Source organism: Anser anser, assembly GCF_964211835.1.
Source record: "Anser anser genome assembly, chromosome: 3".
In the NCBI taxonomy this organism is placed as follows: domain Eukaryota; kingdom Metazoa; phylum Chordata; class Aves; order Anseriformes; family Anatidae; genus Anser; species Anser anser.
Genome location: NC_139722.1, coordinates 25220777 through 25238015, shown reverse-complemented (window position 1 = coordinate 25238015; position 17239 = coordinate 25220777). Strand labels below are relative to the sequence as shown.

General features: G+C 39.3%; 1 protein-coding gene across 23 annotated transcripts in view; it reads left to right on the top strand.

Annotated features, from left to right (window-relative positions):
• The window catches only part of CILK1 (ciliogenesis associated kinase 1), a 24482-nt gene extending 7243 nt beyond the window's left edge, over positions 1-17239 (top strand). For all 23 annotated transcript variants that reach the window (XM_083832428.1, XM_083832427.1, XM_083832421.1 and 20 more), the window contains 12 exons: positions 592-646; positions 1411-1532; positions 3497-3576; positions 4772-4904; positions 5354-5525; positions 6021-6188; positions 8573-8869; positions 9911-10101; positions 10592-10743; positions 11228-11356; positions 13074-13187; positions 13657-17239. In XM_083832428.1, the coding sequence (XP_083688554.1) occupies positions 592-646; positions 1411-1532; positions 3497-3576; positions 4772-4904; positions 5354-5525; positions 6021-6188; positions 8573-8869; positions 9911-10101; positions 10592-10743; positions 11228-11356; positions 13074-13187; positions 13657-13811 (1768 nt within the window). In that variant the 3' untranslated portion in view covers positions 13812-17239. The remainder of the gene's footprint in view (positions 1-591; positions 647-1410; positions 1533-3496; positions 3577-4771; positions 4905-5353; positions 5526-6020; positions 6189-8572; positions 8870-9910; positions 10102-10591; positions 10744-11227; positions 11357-13073; positions 13188-13656) is intronic.

The following is a 17239-nucleotide window of genomic DNA, read 5'->3' as shown; positions in this document are numbered from 1 at the left end:
CTGTTGAAGCAGAGTTGCTTGTAAGCTTGAAAGGCAAGGCAAAATTTGAAAAGCAGTTGGCTTGATAGATGAAACTATCAAGGAGTAGTGGACACTGTAGAATGAAGAAATAAAATTTATAGGGGAAATGTATAAAAATTACAAATAAATCAAAATATAGAGGAGAGGAGCAGGTAGAATATGATGAAATTGGAGACCCAGTGATGTGATTTAACTTGGTTTTCAGTAGATTTGTTCCAAAACTTAGTCTGACTCGGTCATAACTGTTGTTGCCCTTTTTATTCTTACAGTTGGACAATGCTTCATCACAGTGTATACCGGAAAGAAAAATAGCATGCCCTGATGTGTTGACAGGTCTAACATTTTTGCAGAAAGATACATATACAAAATAAGGCAATCCTGTATGAGAGTAATGTTTTTAAATTGTATTAGAGCATACTTTGTCTAGAGATGTAAAGTTCTTCGACAAAGGAGATAACACCTTATATTTAGATGAAGAAACTGAATTGCTAAGCTGTAATGAGACTTCTGGATCTAAGATTGTAGCTGGTGTTGACCACATATTAATTATTTTTCCCCCTTCTGTTGTAGAATGAAGAGAAAGTTTTATTCCTGGGAGGAATGCATGAACCTTCGAGAGGTTAAGGTACTTGCTTCATTCAATGGCTGACTTAAACATTAAAGAACCTTGTTACGTTTTTGGCTAACACAAAATTCTCTCCACCCCTTTCATCAAAAAATCTCCCCAAAATTTGTTGTGGAATGTGTCCTTACAGTTCTCTTTCCTGGCTTTGCATTTGAACAGGGTGTCTGTAGTCTTCTCAAAATTCTGTAGTTTTACCAAAAAAAAAAATCATTTGGTTGTATGGAGCTGCTGCTTCCTTTCAGTGGGTGGCGAGTGAGTGAGTGGGACAGCTTTCATATCACAAAACCTGGAGCTGATCAGTGTGTTTTGCAGAGCTTGAGAACACATGCCTTTCGCTCAGCAGTAACCTTTGTACATGCAGTTGTTTTTTTCTGGATAATTGGTTTGGAGACATAGCATGAAATTCAGACATTACCAGACCTTTAAAGAAAATGTTTTAGGGCTCTCCCTTAATTTCTAGGCTTTGCTGTTACTGTTGCAAATGAAAACGTAGGTCACTTTTCTTGCAGTACAATTGTGTTGCTACAACAAGAATGAATGTAGAGTAGAAAATGTAAAAAGAAGGAAAGATGAAGAACCAACAAGAATTTCCAGGGTTTATATAGCAGCCAATATTTGCAAATCTGGTCTTTATTCTCAGAGCCATCTGATTGTTTAAAATACTAAAGTTTTGAAGCCAAGTCTTTCTACATCAGTGAAACAGTCTTTTTCTTTCTGTTAGAGTAAGGCCCTTTTAAAATCCTGTTTGTATTTTCTACTTCTAGTCTTTGAAGAAACTAAACCATGCCAATGTAGTAAAGCTGAAAGAAGTTATCAGGGAAAATGATCACCTGTATTTTGTGTTTGAATACATGAAGGAAAATCTTTATCAGTTAATGAAAGAAAGGTAGGTAACAGCATCGCCCACTCCCAATTGTGTAATGTGCTTAATGTGCTCGTTCTGCTTACTTTTAACACCTCAGGTACTTCTCAAGGGACTTTGGATCATTTGTTTATGCTTTGATTGCTGTGGCTTAAACCTGTGTTACAGCAGGAGCTGTGGCTTTCACCTGTGAGCAAGTTCCAAACAGTTTAATGAGAGTTCCCAGTGTCTCTTCTCAGATTAGCCTGACAGATAAGTAGGGCACTCTTCTGAGAGTTAGGAACAGTGAATTATTAACATCCCTCAGGCTGAGGAGGCATTGAATATTGAACTTCTGATTTCTAGGGAAGTACTCCAACTGGCAACACTTTTTCTATTAGAGGCAGATATTACCACCCCTTCTAATAGGGCTTCCTCAAATAAATAAAAAGTGGTTGATGTAGTAATCATGAGAGGTCAAACTGGGGATTGCTTCTAGGAATTTTTTGACTGTTTGTTTTTCTTGAAATTTGATCTGACATGTCCAGAGAATACCTCTGTTATCTGTCAGTCTTCTCAGCAAATTCTACCTCTTTGATATTTGCTGGAGCATTAACGAAGTCTTAATTTTAGCCTTTGGACCACGATAGGATCCTCCAGAGGATAACCTGGGGTAAAATAGGTCCCTACTTTGAAATTCTGAAGAAGTCCTTTTCTTTCTATGGACTGTAGAATCAGCCTGTGGGAGGATAGTGATCTTACTCCATTTAGCCAAGTAAGATTACTGTTACATCTCTGTGAATGCTTCATAAATACTTCATAAAATACCTTTTTAAGAATAGAAATACTTACTGTGCATGCACAGGCATAGAACAACTTTCACTAAATTGTGCCCATGTATGTAGATGCTGATTTTTTAATTAAATGGAATAATGAACCTTGAGAAAATAATTCTAGTGTCTAACAAACCAATTATCTCTAGGAATTATGGTAACATTCTTAGAAATGCTTAATATATTCTACCCCCTTATGAAGACAAAAAGGGCAAATGTCTGTAAAGGTATGCAGCACATCATATTCTCTGCAGTTTAGCTAGGCCTCAGACTGGTTAGGCATTGCATAAATCAGGCCTTTAAGAATGTGGTTTATTTCCTGAAGACTTAGTTAAAATTGCCAGCCTTGCTTGAAGAGACTGTAGAGGAAATTTGGTTCTTTTTCTGCTGTAATTTAAAAAATAAGCAAGAAGTTGTGAACAGCTGACTGTAATAGGTGATTTCACTTTCAAAATATGTGGTGATCCGTTTTTTTGAGGAAGCAAGCTCAGGAATTGAATAAGGCCCAGGTTGCCTTCTTCATTCCCTATTAGGGCCTTTCTGTTTAAATTTATTTTCATTTTTATTTTTTTGGTCATCCCCTGCCCCCAGACCATCTCAGCTGTGTTTTGGCACGTGCAGAGGCAGCTGGTCCATGGTTGTTTAATCTTCTCTCGGTAAGAGGGGCCATCGTTAAAACGCCTCCTGTGGCTGATCTTGTCTAAATCTTATGAGAAGCGCCTCTTGTTTTCACCGGTAGGAGATTAGACTTCTTTCTTCAGATAACAGAAGGGAAAGAAGTAATACATCGGCTGTTAGATAAGAGCAAGGGAAATTGAAAAGTATGATTTGTATATGCTTTAGAGGAGAGGCTGGAAGAATTACTGAATTAACGTGAACCCTTGTTGTCTTGAGGAATGTGCCTGATAACCTGTTCATGTTAAAGTTTGTTTGGCCAATTTTTTTTTTTTTAATTCACTGTGCCATATAGTCTTAACGTAAAATAATATGGCTGTTCTACAAATAGTGAGCAAGTCTTCTTGGAGCAATAAACTACCCGAAAGTGCTTAAAATATATCTAGTAGTTTTATTGTCATTTTTACCTTTTACCTTTGGTTCATAAAGACAGCATAAGCTAATGTGTGAACTTAATCATTAATGTCTATTTCCTCCTTTTTTTTTTTTTTTGTCCTACAGAAACAAATTGTTTCCTGAGTCTACAGTTAGGAATATTATGTATCAGATCCTGCAAGGACTTGCATTTATCCATAAACATGGTAAGCTGTGTTTTAGCTCTAAACATTTTGAATTAGAGCAAACAGTGTCTGTGTAAGGTTTTTGTTTGTTTGTTTTAATGAATAATAATAACTTTATTAGAGGAATCGGTCAAAAGAATGGCACTAAACTAGAGATTCAGGTTACTGAAAATAGAAAGCAGGCATCCGTGTTTTATAGCTGCCTGATGTTTCAGTTTGGAAGTTTGCTTTATTTCTTTTCTGTAGATTTCTATGTTCTCAAACTGGCAACTGGCCACCTGTAAAACTCATCTGATGTTAATGGCCATATTCTTGATAGACTTAGAGGTCTTCTGAGGTTGAGAATAAAGGATATGTTATTCCCTTCTTTACTCCCAAGGTACACACAGGTGTCTGTATAAAATGCGCATTCTCTGTAAGATACACTTAATAAAGTCTGAGTAACAAACACCTTTCATTGTGTGGCTTTACACTTAATTTTTAGAATGATAGTAAAAGCTAAAGCTGATGTATTAGCTAGTAGTGACGAGACCTGCTTAACTGATAATAATAATAAAAAATCCTACTCTCACTCAAAAAAAATCTTAATCGTTAAGATACCTTCATCACCATGTTTTACTTCTAAAAAAAAAAATCTAAACCACCATTTTTTTTTACAGATTGTCAAATGGATCACAACCTACCAGAATACCCAAAAATCTCAAAAAATAAAATGTACTCAGAACTGCTGCCTGATAGGGTGACAAGTAACTCAGTGCTTGCAGAGTTAAGTTCTCAGATTTAAAAAAAAAAAAAAAAAGCTTCAAAGTACAGAAAAAACACCTTACATTTTAATTTCTATTGTTTGAAATATCTTTTAGGTAAACATTTTTGTTGGTTTCATTGCACAATTTCTAATATAATTAGAATAAAGCTAATATTAAATGGTGTTTGTTTGTTTGTTTTCCATTTTAAGGAAGCAACACTTGAAAGATAGCTACCTGACTAAATGGTCTGAATTATTATAAAATAGTTGATTTGTTTATCCTGTTCTTCAGAGTCTGAGTGAACAAGCATTATACAGACTAGCTCTGCTGACCATATCAGTCTCTGAACTCTGTGTTCAGCTATTCAAGCTTCAGCAATAAGGCTTAAATCAAAACAATCCAGGTGGGAAATAAAAGGAACAGCTGGGTGTGGCATCGCAATGCACATCAATATTTCATTTGAATTTTAGGGTTCTTTCACAGAGACTTGAAACCCGAAAACCTCCTGTGCATGGGACCAGAACTTGTGAAAATAGCAGACTTTGGCTTAGCCCGAGAAATCCGATCTAGACCTCCTTACACCGATTACGTATCCACAAGATGGTAAGTGCAAGTATTTGTTTATATTGCGTGAATCTGCAGGTCTTATAATCAAGCCTTTAAATAAGTAGCGTAAAATCAGAGCGGAATATAATGCCTCTTTTGATTCCTCCTCTTTGTGAAACTTTTAATTAATTTTGGCATAATTCAAATAGCTTCAATTAGTGCAAGGCAGTTTACAGATGACACCAGCACACAAACTGAGAGGGACCTGATAACACAGGTGGTACGTGCTAGGAATGCTGCATGTCAGGAAGGCATAAGAGAATTTACAAGAGCTTATATATAGGTTTTAAATCGTTTTTCTAGGAAAAAAGAAGTCTTAAAAGATAGGAGCTTTTAAGGAGCTATTAACAAAAAAGAGTAGCAGAATGGTTTTGTGTATGACTGTGTTTCCATTGTGTCAATTGTTAGGATTTGTTTCTCTATTTTTTTTCCCCTCTCTCTTGAAGGTACAGGGCTCCTGAAGTCCTGCTGAGATCCACCAGCTATAGTTCTCCAATAGATATTTGGGCTGTTGGTTGTATAATGGCAGAAGTTTACACGCTGAGGCCTCTCTTCCCAGGTGCCAGTGAAATTGATACTATATTCAAAATTTGCCAGGTGTTGGGGACACCAAAGAAGGTGGGTACAGTGACATTCCACACTGCAATAATAGTAGAGGTATTCTACAATTAATAATAATCAATTTAGCTTTACTTTATGCTTTCTACATAAGTATTATATATATATATATATGTATTATACTATAAAAACTGAAGTGTAGAGGAGGAGAAATAGAGCCCTGAACAGCAAAGTCATCAGACTGATTTATTTTGACATTGAAATTTCCTTATCTTTTGCATATTGCATATAAAGCTAAGCCTTAAGAGGATAAAAATTGGAATCATGGCAGAACTCCTTTCTTGCTCACATTTATGCCTTTGTCGTGATCAGATATAAAACAAGACATACCTCCCACTGGAGTTTTGAGTTGAAACTTTCTAGTGAAATCCTTGAAACTTTCTAGAATAGCTGGATGCAGTCTTTTACTGACTGGAGAATATACGCTAGTGTATTTAGGCACTATGATATTTTACACTTGAACTTACTTTGTGTTTGGAAATCTCATTCTTCCAGAATGACTGGCCAGAAGGCTACCAACTTTCATCCTCCATGAATTTTCGCTGGCCTCAGTGTGTACCTAACAACCTGAAAACCCTCATACCTAACGCTAGCAGCGAAGCAGTGCAGCTTATGAGAGACATGCTGCAGTGGGACCCCAAAAAGCGGCCAACAGCTAGCCAGGTTTGGTTTTGTTTTCTTTTTCTCATCTCCATATGTGACTCTTCTTTCCATTATTGCAAGTCACTTTTTGTAGGCAGTCATTTAACAGTTGCTCAGGGATTCAGTTCTCGGAAGGGAAAAGTGCATAAGCCAAGAACGATTTCCAAGACAAAGGGGAGTAATTAAAAGGGAGCAATCAATCTGTTGCATGCAGCATGAACTGCATGGGCTGTGTCCTCAATGATACAATGTACACCTGAATTAAGTACAACCCAGTCACTGTGAATTACAGCAGATTGAAGGTAGGATGTCTGGATGCTGGAACATATAGTATGGTGCTGTGCTTTCTTTCATTGCTGTTAATATGTGTCACAGTATCACAGAGTGGTTGAGGTTAGCAGGGACCTCTGGAGGACATCTGGTCCAACCCCCCTGCTCAAGCAGGGACACCTACAGCAGGGTGCCCAGCACCATGTCCACACAGCTTTTGTGCATCTCCAAGGACGGAGACTCATCCATAGCCCCTCTGTGCCAGTGCTTGGTCACCCTCACAGTAGAGAAGTTTTTCCCAGTGTTCAGATGGGAGCTCCTGTGCTCTAGTTTGTGTCCATTCCCTATTGTCCTGTCACTGGGCACCACTGAAGAGCCTGGATCCATCCTCATTTCACCCTCCTTTTGGGTATTTGTAGGCATTGATAAGATTCCCCGAGCCTTCTCTTCTTCAGGCGGAACAGTCCCAGGTCTCAGCCTTTCTGAGTATATGTGGCGCTCCAGTCCCTTACTCATCTTTGTGGCCCTTTGTTGGTCTTTCTCTTGTACCGGGGAGCCCAGAACCAGACACCAGGTGTGGCCTCACCTGGGCTGAGTAGAGGGGAAGGATCATTCCCTCGACCTGCTGCTAACAGTCCTATTGCAGCCCAAGACACTGTTGTCCGCCTTTGCAGCAGGAGCCCATTGCTGGCTCACGTTCAACTTGGTGTCCACCAGGACCCCAAGGTCACTTTCTGCCAAGCTGTTTTCCAGCTAGGTGACCTCCAGCACATACTGGTGCCTGGGCTCATTCCCTCCCCAGGTGCAGCTCTTGGCAGTTCCCTTTGCTGAACTTCACGTGGTTCCTGTCAGAACATTTTTCCAGCACGTCAAGGTCCCTCTTCTTGTAGCACAACTCTGTGGTGTATCAGCCACTCCCCCCAGATCGGTGACCCCTGGGGTGCACTGACAGCTACTGCTTTCCAACCAGGCTTTGTTCCACCGATCACCACCCTCTGGGCCTAGCCATTCAGCCAGCTTTCAGCTCACCTCACTGTTGCCCAATCCATCCAGACCACTGTTGCTTAGATAAAGCTAGCTTATGCAAAGCAGTTTGAAGGACAGTCTGGGCTTGATTGCACTGTAAATATGTCCCAACATGTCATATATAAACATAGTCCAGGTATTGCATATACAGCAGTGCTGTTGGTGGTGGTAGCCAGTGGTTTTTAGATAACAGTGCCGTAGTGATAGTGCTCAACTAATGAAATACACAGGGCACCTTTTGAAAAACAGATATTATTCTGCGTTCAAATCTGATTTGACGTCAGTAGGATTGTAGTTGAACCTCTACGATATCAGACGGTCAGTACAAATTCTAATAAAAAGCTTTAAAGTTAATTAAAGCAGTTAAAATAGATCAAGAAACCACAGAGGTAATGAAAAGCAAAAACACTGAGTATAACTTGGTATTAAGAGCCATTAACAAATAGTTCTTAGCACCTGTTTTGCAATAGGTACAAATACGGTGAGGAATCTCGACTTTTAGTAGGTTTTTACAGTGAAAGGTCTTTAGGGAGAGAAAATGAGTATACCTGAAACAGCAAGGTGGGCAGAGATTAATTGCCTTTACTGACAACTCCTTAGTTACTTGTAAGGCAGGATAAAGATATTTTACCAATATATCTTCCAAGAAAGAGAAATGCTAATTTTCGTAAGGGATACGTCTATTTCACTGAAGAATGGAAGAGATGGAATGTCTGTGGGGTCATTCAAGTCTTGATGGATGAATCTGTGATGACAGTTGCTCGTGCCTTTCCACATAGGAATGTTCACATGCACAGAGACAGAGAACAGTGGAACATGCCTCTAGATTACACGTTCCTGCTTAAGTATTTACCATTCTGCAGAACCTTTTCCTTTTGTGGAGGTTCACAGATGATCTGATTACTTGATATCTGTTGAGGTTTTTTTACTGTTGCAGCATTATTTTGAGGTGGATTGTGCTCACTAGGATCTGGTGTTGAGAGATGCACCTTCTGCTGTTTTCTACCCCAGAAAAGGGGAAATAAAATTTGTACTGTCTTCTTAGGGCTAGGGTAAGTTAGAAATGTTGGTTTCCTAAGTTGGATCCTAACCTCTTCATTATGTTTTAGGCACTTCGATATCCATACTTCCAGGTTGGGCATGCCTTGGGTGTTCAGGACCTGGCGAAACAAAAGGAACTCCATGACAAATCATCTCTGCATATTAAGCCTGTCCCTCCACCACAACCTCCTTCAAAATCCCATGCACGTATTTCTTCACGACCATTTCAACAAAGCCAGGCTTCTCATCATTTGGTCTATCCGTATAAGACAGACAACTCCGGGACTGATCACAGTAACTATTTACAGGAAGACAAGTCTAACCAGGTTCTTCTTCCTGCAATTCACAATAAGGTTCCTCAGCAGGTAAAGGTCCATCTAGCACATGGATTTTCCTTAACTGTTTTATTTTTTCTTGCTCTCTTGCATGAGGTTCTCATACAAAAGTACAAAAGTACAAAAAGTACAGGTGATATAAATAAAGAACAGCTACGACTTTCTGCTGTAAACTGGAAGTTAGTCTGTTGAAATCTAAATCCAATTGCTATAAAACAAGCAAATTGATTTCTTATTTTAAAGCATGCTACACTTCCCTTTGTTATAAAGGATGATTTTACACGAGTAAAATGATGTACAGGGGTGAGCATATTAATGTGATTGATGCCAGGAATAAAACTATTAAGCTAAATGGTATTGAATTACGTTGGGGGTCTGTTAGCTTAGTCCATTTAAGTCATCCAGTTTACGTAACTAAGACAACCCTTTGGGTTTCTGTACAGGCCATGGAAGACGACGGATTCTTTCAGAGTAAGAACCTGCCATTTATGCTGATTATACAAGGAGGATGGATGCATAAGATAGATGACTAAAGCAGCGTGAACACTTCTGATAAGCAATTGGTCTTAAGCAGAATCTGTACTGGCTGGGTACTGATTTGCTCAAGGTTGAAATGTACAAATACGCTTAGGTAGCTGAGGAGACGTAAATTTGTATCTGCACTGTCCCACAAGGAAAATATGTTCTATAAATGTGCAGGTACAGGCTAGTGGAAACATAAATGTACATGTGGTTTTGTACTCCCAAGAGGGATTAAGGAATAAAAATCAAGTATGAGCTAGTTGTTCAGAAGTTGTACAGTGAAAGATAAGTAGAATTGGAAATGAGACCCAAGAAATTTATTCTTCTGTCAATGTAAGATATTTTAATATAGGATGAAATGGAGAAGACAAGTAATAAGGTCTACAGGCTGCAGATTGTGTTCTTAGCATGTTCAAAGAAAGACTAGATTTCTGCTACAGCTCTGCTATCACTCTTGCCCTTTCAGATAGGAAGAAAAGCTGCTTTGGTTCTATCACCTGGTTTGTGGTGTAACTGTGTGGGTTTTATTCTTTTCAATTATTGTAATAGAAAACATCTGCTGGAACTGAGAACATAAATGGTGAACTTAAACCAAAAGCTAGGCGAAGATGGGGGCATCTTGCTAGAACAGTAAAGAGTTCTGAAGACTGGGATGATTTAGAAGACCTTGATTTTGGCTCTTCTGTCACAAGAGTTGACCTGAAAAACAAAAAGAGGCAGAATGATGAAACTCTTTGTAGGTGAGTTGTTTTTTATTATGTTCATGTGCTATTTGGTCTTACCTTTTGCATAATGTTGCTGTTTATGCTTTCTGTGGATCTAGAAACATACATACTCTAAAAATAATGCTTAAGTCTTTCCAAGTTCATCTTTGAATGTATATTTTCTGTTTCCCGTGTGAAACATTTCAACGTATTTCACACATATAAACTGTATCACATGACTCTAAGCTGCATTTTCCATGGATCAGACACAGTAGAGAAAAACTTACTAGGTGATGTATAAAAAACAAGAAAGCAATTTGTAAGAGAGCTAGAAGTGTAGGTCAGAATTTTAGGGGCACTTGTATGGTTTCAGGCTGAAAATATTCCCTGTTGTCTGTGTGTTTATGCTGTAGCAAACACAATGTGAGGAAGTGATTCCTGGAGATGGGATGGAGGAGAGAAGGCCAACTGTGGATAAGCATATGCTATAAGTATTGGACTAAGCGTAGCAATTTTTGGGTTATAGATTTGAAAGCATTTTGGACCTGAAGCCTTCGGATGCTGTTGGCTCTGGCAGCAGTGCACCTTCCCACGTTACCTTCCCTCGGCAGGACACTCCCACGTTGCGAGTTTCTGCAGCAAAGCAGCACTACCTGAGACATTCTAGGTATCTACCTGGTTAGTATCAAATACTTATTTCTTTTTCATCCTGTAATTCCAACAATGGTATGAAATAGATTAGGCTTTATACTTTGAACTTGGGGTGGGGGGGAGCTATTACTTAAAGAAAACGAGGAGAGGAAGAGCTTTCCTGCTAATGTAGTTGGCCAATAATGCCAACTACATTTGATCAGTCTAGCAACTGAGATAAGTCCTGCTTACATGAAGAGGGATAGGATTATTGATATTTCTCCCTCCTATCACATGCTCTTTTATGCTTTTAAGTGTGTTAGAAAATATCTGTTAATGTGCCAGGCTATTCCCTGGTTCCCTAAGAAGGATATGACTGACCTTCTAGGCTGAAAGAGAAAATGCCCTTAACTTGTCTCATGAATGTTCACGGAACCAAACGATTGCTCTAAGATTGCGTATCAGATGGAATGCATGCAAGCCTGTGTAATCAGAGATTTTCAGTGTGGTAATTGTTGTGTTTTTGCAATAGGAGTAAACACAAGGAATAGCTTAGTCTCCACTTCGAGCAAAGAGTCTGTTCCATCTAATCCCTGGCCCAGTTCTGGTTTGCCTGGGAAAGCTTCAGGTTTGGGGGGAAGTATTAACAGGATAAATTCAGGTAAGATGTCTCTACAATTCCAAATAGCTGTATATTGGGGTCAGCCATTTCTAGTACGTTGTCATCTCCAAGGATACTTGCTGCTGGGCCTGTTCTTCTTAGGTCCAGTAATGAGCAGTGCTCCTTGGTTTGGAGATCACATGAAACTAAACCATAGTCATTTCTTCTAATGAATCCCTGAAAGTCTGTTTTGAAGTACCACATGCATAGAAGGATGGACAGCTTTGGTCTGTTCAACCTGAAATACTTCATCTCTTTAATTTCTTTTGGCCAGTTTTTGTAAGTCATATTTTCAGGTTTCAGAGTTATTTTAGCCCAGCTGTTGTATAAGTAACTATCACAAAGGAGAAGACTGATCCAAATTGAAATAGCCATACACACCACTCTTGTTATGTGAATAGTAATCTATCATCTGTCATCATGTCTTTTAATTGATGCTGTTTAAAATAGTGGAATAACTGTAGCTTTAAAAAAATAAGACAAAAAGCAAAACACTTCAATTTTTTGTCTTCAAGTATCTTTTGACATTTGGTATTTCAGGTATTTAATACCTATTATTGGATTTGAAGTAATTATTTTGTAGATTTTAACATTAGATTTTACCAGATATACTTAAACGCGTTGATCTTCCTAAATTGTACCTGTTTTTTCCCCTCTCTAATCTCTCCTGTCTTCATGTTTTCACATGATGTTACAGTTCTGCAGTGTGGTACTTGTTTTGTGTATGTTCTTATGAAAACGTTAGATTGAGAAATTTTCTGTTGATTCATGGTCAAAAAAAATATTTGAGGCCTTTAGAAGCTCTTAAAAATAAAAATAAAAACGCCCTTAAAATTTTGGATGTAATTTAATCAGAAAATTATTTTTTAAAATTTAAGGTGGGAGATGTAAATGGCTAAACTATGTGAGAGCCATTCTATATGTAGCACATGGCTCCTTCCTGGCTCTTCTATAAGCTTTTGATTCTTTTGTAGCTGTATAGGATATCATTAGGTTTTTACCTTTTTTTCCTCGTTACCATCATTTCCCACAATATGCTGTGCCACGGCTGTACTGCTCTGTAAAATTGTAGGACTATGTGCCATGGGTCTGTACATGCTAACTTGTTTAGTGTCCAGCTGTGGTATGGGTCTAGAGGGTTTTATTTATAACTATTGTTCCAGTTCTTAAAGGTTTTCTAAAGGGGTCAGTCAAATCTGTTCTTGCTCATGTTAAGGACAAGCTTGGTATCTGACTTCCCAGATTTGGAACATGAATTTACCACAGTTTATTAAATGGCACTCTTGCTGGCTTCAGTAGAAGCTTTGGGTAGCATCAGGGTGCCAGACTCTCTGTATCCAGCTTAGAAATCAAGAGTGGTTGCTGAAAGCCAAAGTAATTCCAACTGAAATGTTGGATCTTGAAAGTTTCGAGAAACCTTGAAAAAAGGTGCTAATCTATTTCTAAAGCTGGGATGTCAGGGAGAAGCAGAAATAGCCTTACCAGGAGTGCAGTTTGTACCTGGTTTTGTCTTTAATACAGTCTGTGGCTGACACTCTCCTGAACACAGACATACAGAGGATCTGTGGATTTCTGTCTTCAGCAAAGGTCCTGTTTCCGTCAGTCCGTGATCAACCTTGATCTCAAATATGGCCAATTAATTCACACGTTTGTCATCAGGTGGTAGTAAAGGAGATCTGTTGTATCAACCTCCAATGTTTCTTGCCATTTCTTTCAGGTCCCATAGGATCAAGTGGTCTAAGTAGTGGTTATATCCCTTCGTTTCTGAAGAAGGAAGTAGGCTCTGCTGGGCAGAGGGTTCAGTTAGCACCAATTGCGGATCCATCTTCTAGTAAGTATAGTGCCAACATCGTCTCGGTCCCTTGCTCATTAGCTTAGTTACGCTGTATACATGCAGCACTGAATTACGTATCTTTGCTTTACTTTGTAAATATTTGACAGACTGGAACAATAGTTCATAGTCTTCCTGAACTTCATATGGAGAAGGTTTATTTTTTGGTTTATGAATTACGTGTTTTTATCCACAGCTGTTAGCCAGTAAGCATATTTCAGTGGATCCTAGAGTCTGCTGTGAGAGCTGGCACGGAATTCACACTTGTCAAATCCAAGACATAGATACTCCTTGTATGATAAGGGTTTAGGGATTGGATCCACTGGTGTTTGACATCAGCAAACTCTATTCAAAAAAAGAATGCTTGTTTCCTCAAGAAATGATGTTCTAGACCTGCATCCAGTTGTTTTCCAATGCGGACAGCTACTCACCGAACCTTTATCTCCCGGTGTTTTCTTTTGCCCCTTAGATTATGCTTCTCCGAAGTCGGTAGGACCCCATCCTGGACGGCCCTCATTCAATTCCCCATCAAAAAGCACACCAAGGTTAATGCCTCTCCCGCCACCAGCTCAGCCGATCCACGGCCGCGTTGACTGGTCCGCAAAGTACGGTGCTAACCGGTGACGTGTGGAAAAATCTTTCTAAACCAGTGTATATTTCCCATGAAATGGTGACTAACACAAGACAATTTTATATTGTTTTGTATACCTGTAAATTTAAAAGAAACAGATCTTCTATGGTTGAGACCTTTTTGAAGGCGTTTTTTTAACTTTTATTTGTATTAATTTGGATGCAATCTTGTACTTTTTTTGTATGAAATTGTTTTGTTATATAATTGGGTCCAGTTATTTTCATAACAAAATCATTTTGTATATATGGTTGAGGGGTCTTGGCATTTTTATATGATAAATTTTTATATGAAACTTTTTTAAAATTTAACTTTTCCTTTATTGGATTCAACTTTTTTATAAAAGTGGGTTTTAAAAGAAAAAAAAGCAAAGTGGTGCAATATTCCAGTGGAAGAGTGGTGAGGAAGGGGCATTCATTAGATATTTTTGGAAGTTTATGTGCTAAATGAGGCTTTATAATTTCAGCAGTGCCACATCCTGATGCCATGCTGTTGTTGTACACTCATTTGCTTTGTATTGACATCAATGAGTAGGGATGAGTAACAGTCTAAACTCTCCTTTGCATCCATTGAGAGACTGCTGGAAGTCAGTGGGAAGCGTTGTTGTTGTTGTTGTATTTATTTTTACCTTTACAAGGTTTTTGTTGGACTGCTGTCCACCTTTCTAGTCCCATTCTTTTGCTTTTACCAAATCTTGGTAGTCGTCTTTAGTAAAGAGTACTCAGTAGATTTGTTTTCTGATGCTTGTTTGTCCTGTTTCAAAGTTACCTCTTGGTGTTGTTCACTATGAAATAGAATGTGGACCTACCTCTGTTAAATTCATCTAAATGTTTCCTAATGACTTCTAAGGAGAAAAAGTAGATTCTGCTTTTTTGTCATTGTTGGGAATATAAGATGCAAAGACAGATTTAAGACAGTATTGACAATTACAAAGCTAGTTTCACAGTAACAAAGTATTAGTGAGATACCAGCAGCAGAGTTTAAGGAAACAGTATCTATTCTGTTGACTTAATTTTTATAACTGTTTTAAATCACTTTTGGGAAAAACATAAATCTGGAGGAAATGAATCGGTTTAAGCTTCAGTTCTGCTTTTCAGTAGGTCTTCACTGCAATGTGAAGAGTATGTCCTCCGTTCTGTAAATTAGGCCCCCGGGCTCTACTGGGAAAAACTGGGACCTTACCTCATCCTACTAAAAAGCATTTTAAAATTGTGATTGATTTCACTGAAACAATTTAACTCAGTTTATAGGAGAGCACGAATGAGCAGGTTATAGACAAAGGAGAATAGCCCCATAGCCTGGGTTATTTCCGCACTGGAAAGGAGTGCCAGAGTTCAGCCAGCAGCAAAAGGTTCATTTTGATCACAGTCAGCGTTTGGGTGCTCCTGCAGCTCCTTCCGCAGAAGGTTAGCCCTGTAGATAAAACAGTGCTGTGGGAGAACGCCTTTTATAGCTGCGCTTTGGAAAAGCGCCGTCAAAGCTGAAGTGTGCTGTGAAAACACATCTTCCCGCAGAAGTGTATAGAAATGCTTAGCTCTGGGAAACCTCACCTGAACTCATTTTGTGAACAGATCGGGCAGATCTTAAATTTGGGAGACTTAGGTCCAGCCTAAAGGGATCACAGCAAGCCATCTGAAGGAGGCGAAGGGCTAGTGTGTGAGTGCGATCCTCCCTGTGGGATCTGCCTGCACCCACAAGGGGCACCCGCTGCGGACTGGAGGCTGGTGGAATGCACTGGCATCTTCAGTTCCTTCCGTGGAGAACATACGGGACTCAGGAAACAGGACCCTAGAGTAGGCTGCTGGCTCAGCGCTACGGGGGGACCGTGGGGGGCACTGGACACTGTTTGCTTTAACAAACTCAGTCCACAGTGAGACAGTGCAAGGCAAAAAAGGAGCAGAAGGCTCTATGCATTATAAAGGTATACATATAAGACTTATATGTGCTACGGACATGTCCAGCTACCCTAATTACGTGTTACGAACAAGTACTAACTCCAAACCATACGTAACTGCTTCCAGAGCAGTGATGCCAACGCGTAGCAGTGACCTAAAGCAGCCATTCCAACTCTGGAGCGCACACTGATGTCGTCTTGGCTGAGTGAAAAGGGAAATACGTATATTTGTGTTAGAACTGGAAAGATAGTTGTTTCTCTTGTTGGAAATAAATACCCGTATTTATGTCTAGATATCTTTTAATTTATTTTATCGCTGAATAATCAGTTCAAGAGGAAATACCCTGAACCTGTCCTAAGTATCCTTAGACCTAAGTAGGCAATTTCAGTAGTCTGTTTCACGCATATAATTCCTATTAGTGGGAGCAGGAGACAAGTCACAAGAATGGGCTGCAGAGGCTGGGATTCATCCTACCTAACCACTGGTGCCCAAGCATGAGCTGATTCTCTAAACCAGAGGTAAGTGAGAATCACTCACAAGAAACTCAGCTCACCTGAGAACTTAGTAGCCCCCTGGATATGCACGGGTCTCTCCCCGCTAACGATGGGGACTACTCAGCATGCTTAAGATGGTACACAGTGAATTTGGAGCTGGCCTGTAATCTCTGAACTTTTATCAGCCCAGCAGCAGTGAACCTGAATATGGCATTCAAGTTTGTCAGCCCAGCGAAAGTATTAGAAAAATAGTATTAAATTTTTTTTGGCACAACTCCCCCTTTCCTGAACGAAAAAAGCCATTATTTTTGAGGGAAAAAAGCTAATAATCTTTGACATTCAGAATGATTTCTAGTTTTAACTTAGTTGGATGGAAAACTTGTGAAGTATTAGTATATTGGCAGCACTCTTGTAGCCTTTACTCAAGCAGATTCCTACAGATGTTGGAGAAAGTTCTTTCTGAGCAAGGACTGACTTGGCTGAGCAGCATATCGCGCTGTGCTCTCACTGTGCAGCACAGGTGGGAAAGACGTCAGTCTGGTTGTTACACTGAAATCTGGGCAAGCAGCATATCAGAATTTATCATATGTAGTCTACTACTTTGTGTCTTAACGTTTAGCAGCATCTTTGTGCAAAATGTTGCTCGAATTCTGCTGTCTACTTTTTCCCTGCCTTATGCATAGCATGTAATGGCTGTTGGAAATAAAGGAGCCTGACAGTGGATCGTTCACCTCTGTAATCCAGGTTTTCATAAAAGTCTGTGTGAGTGCCATGATGTTAGCCAAAAAAAAAAACCCACACCACCCGTTCCATGGTATTTCCATGTCTAATAAGGCTGTTGTTGTGAATAGGATCTTCCAGAAGGAGAGTGTTTCTGAGCTTCTGTGGAAGGAGAGGTGGAATTGTTGATGTGAACACGATCTTAAAGAAGTAATGGTTCTTGTTCCTTCAGTATTTTTGTTCAAAACTGTTGCAAATGTTTTCTTTCCTTCTGTGTCAAGTCTCCTGCCCAGAATAAAGTTACTATTGAAGAAA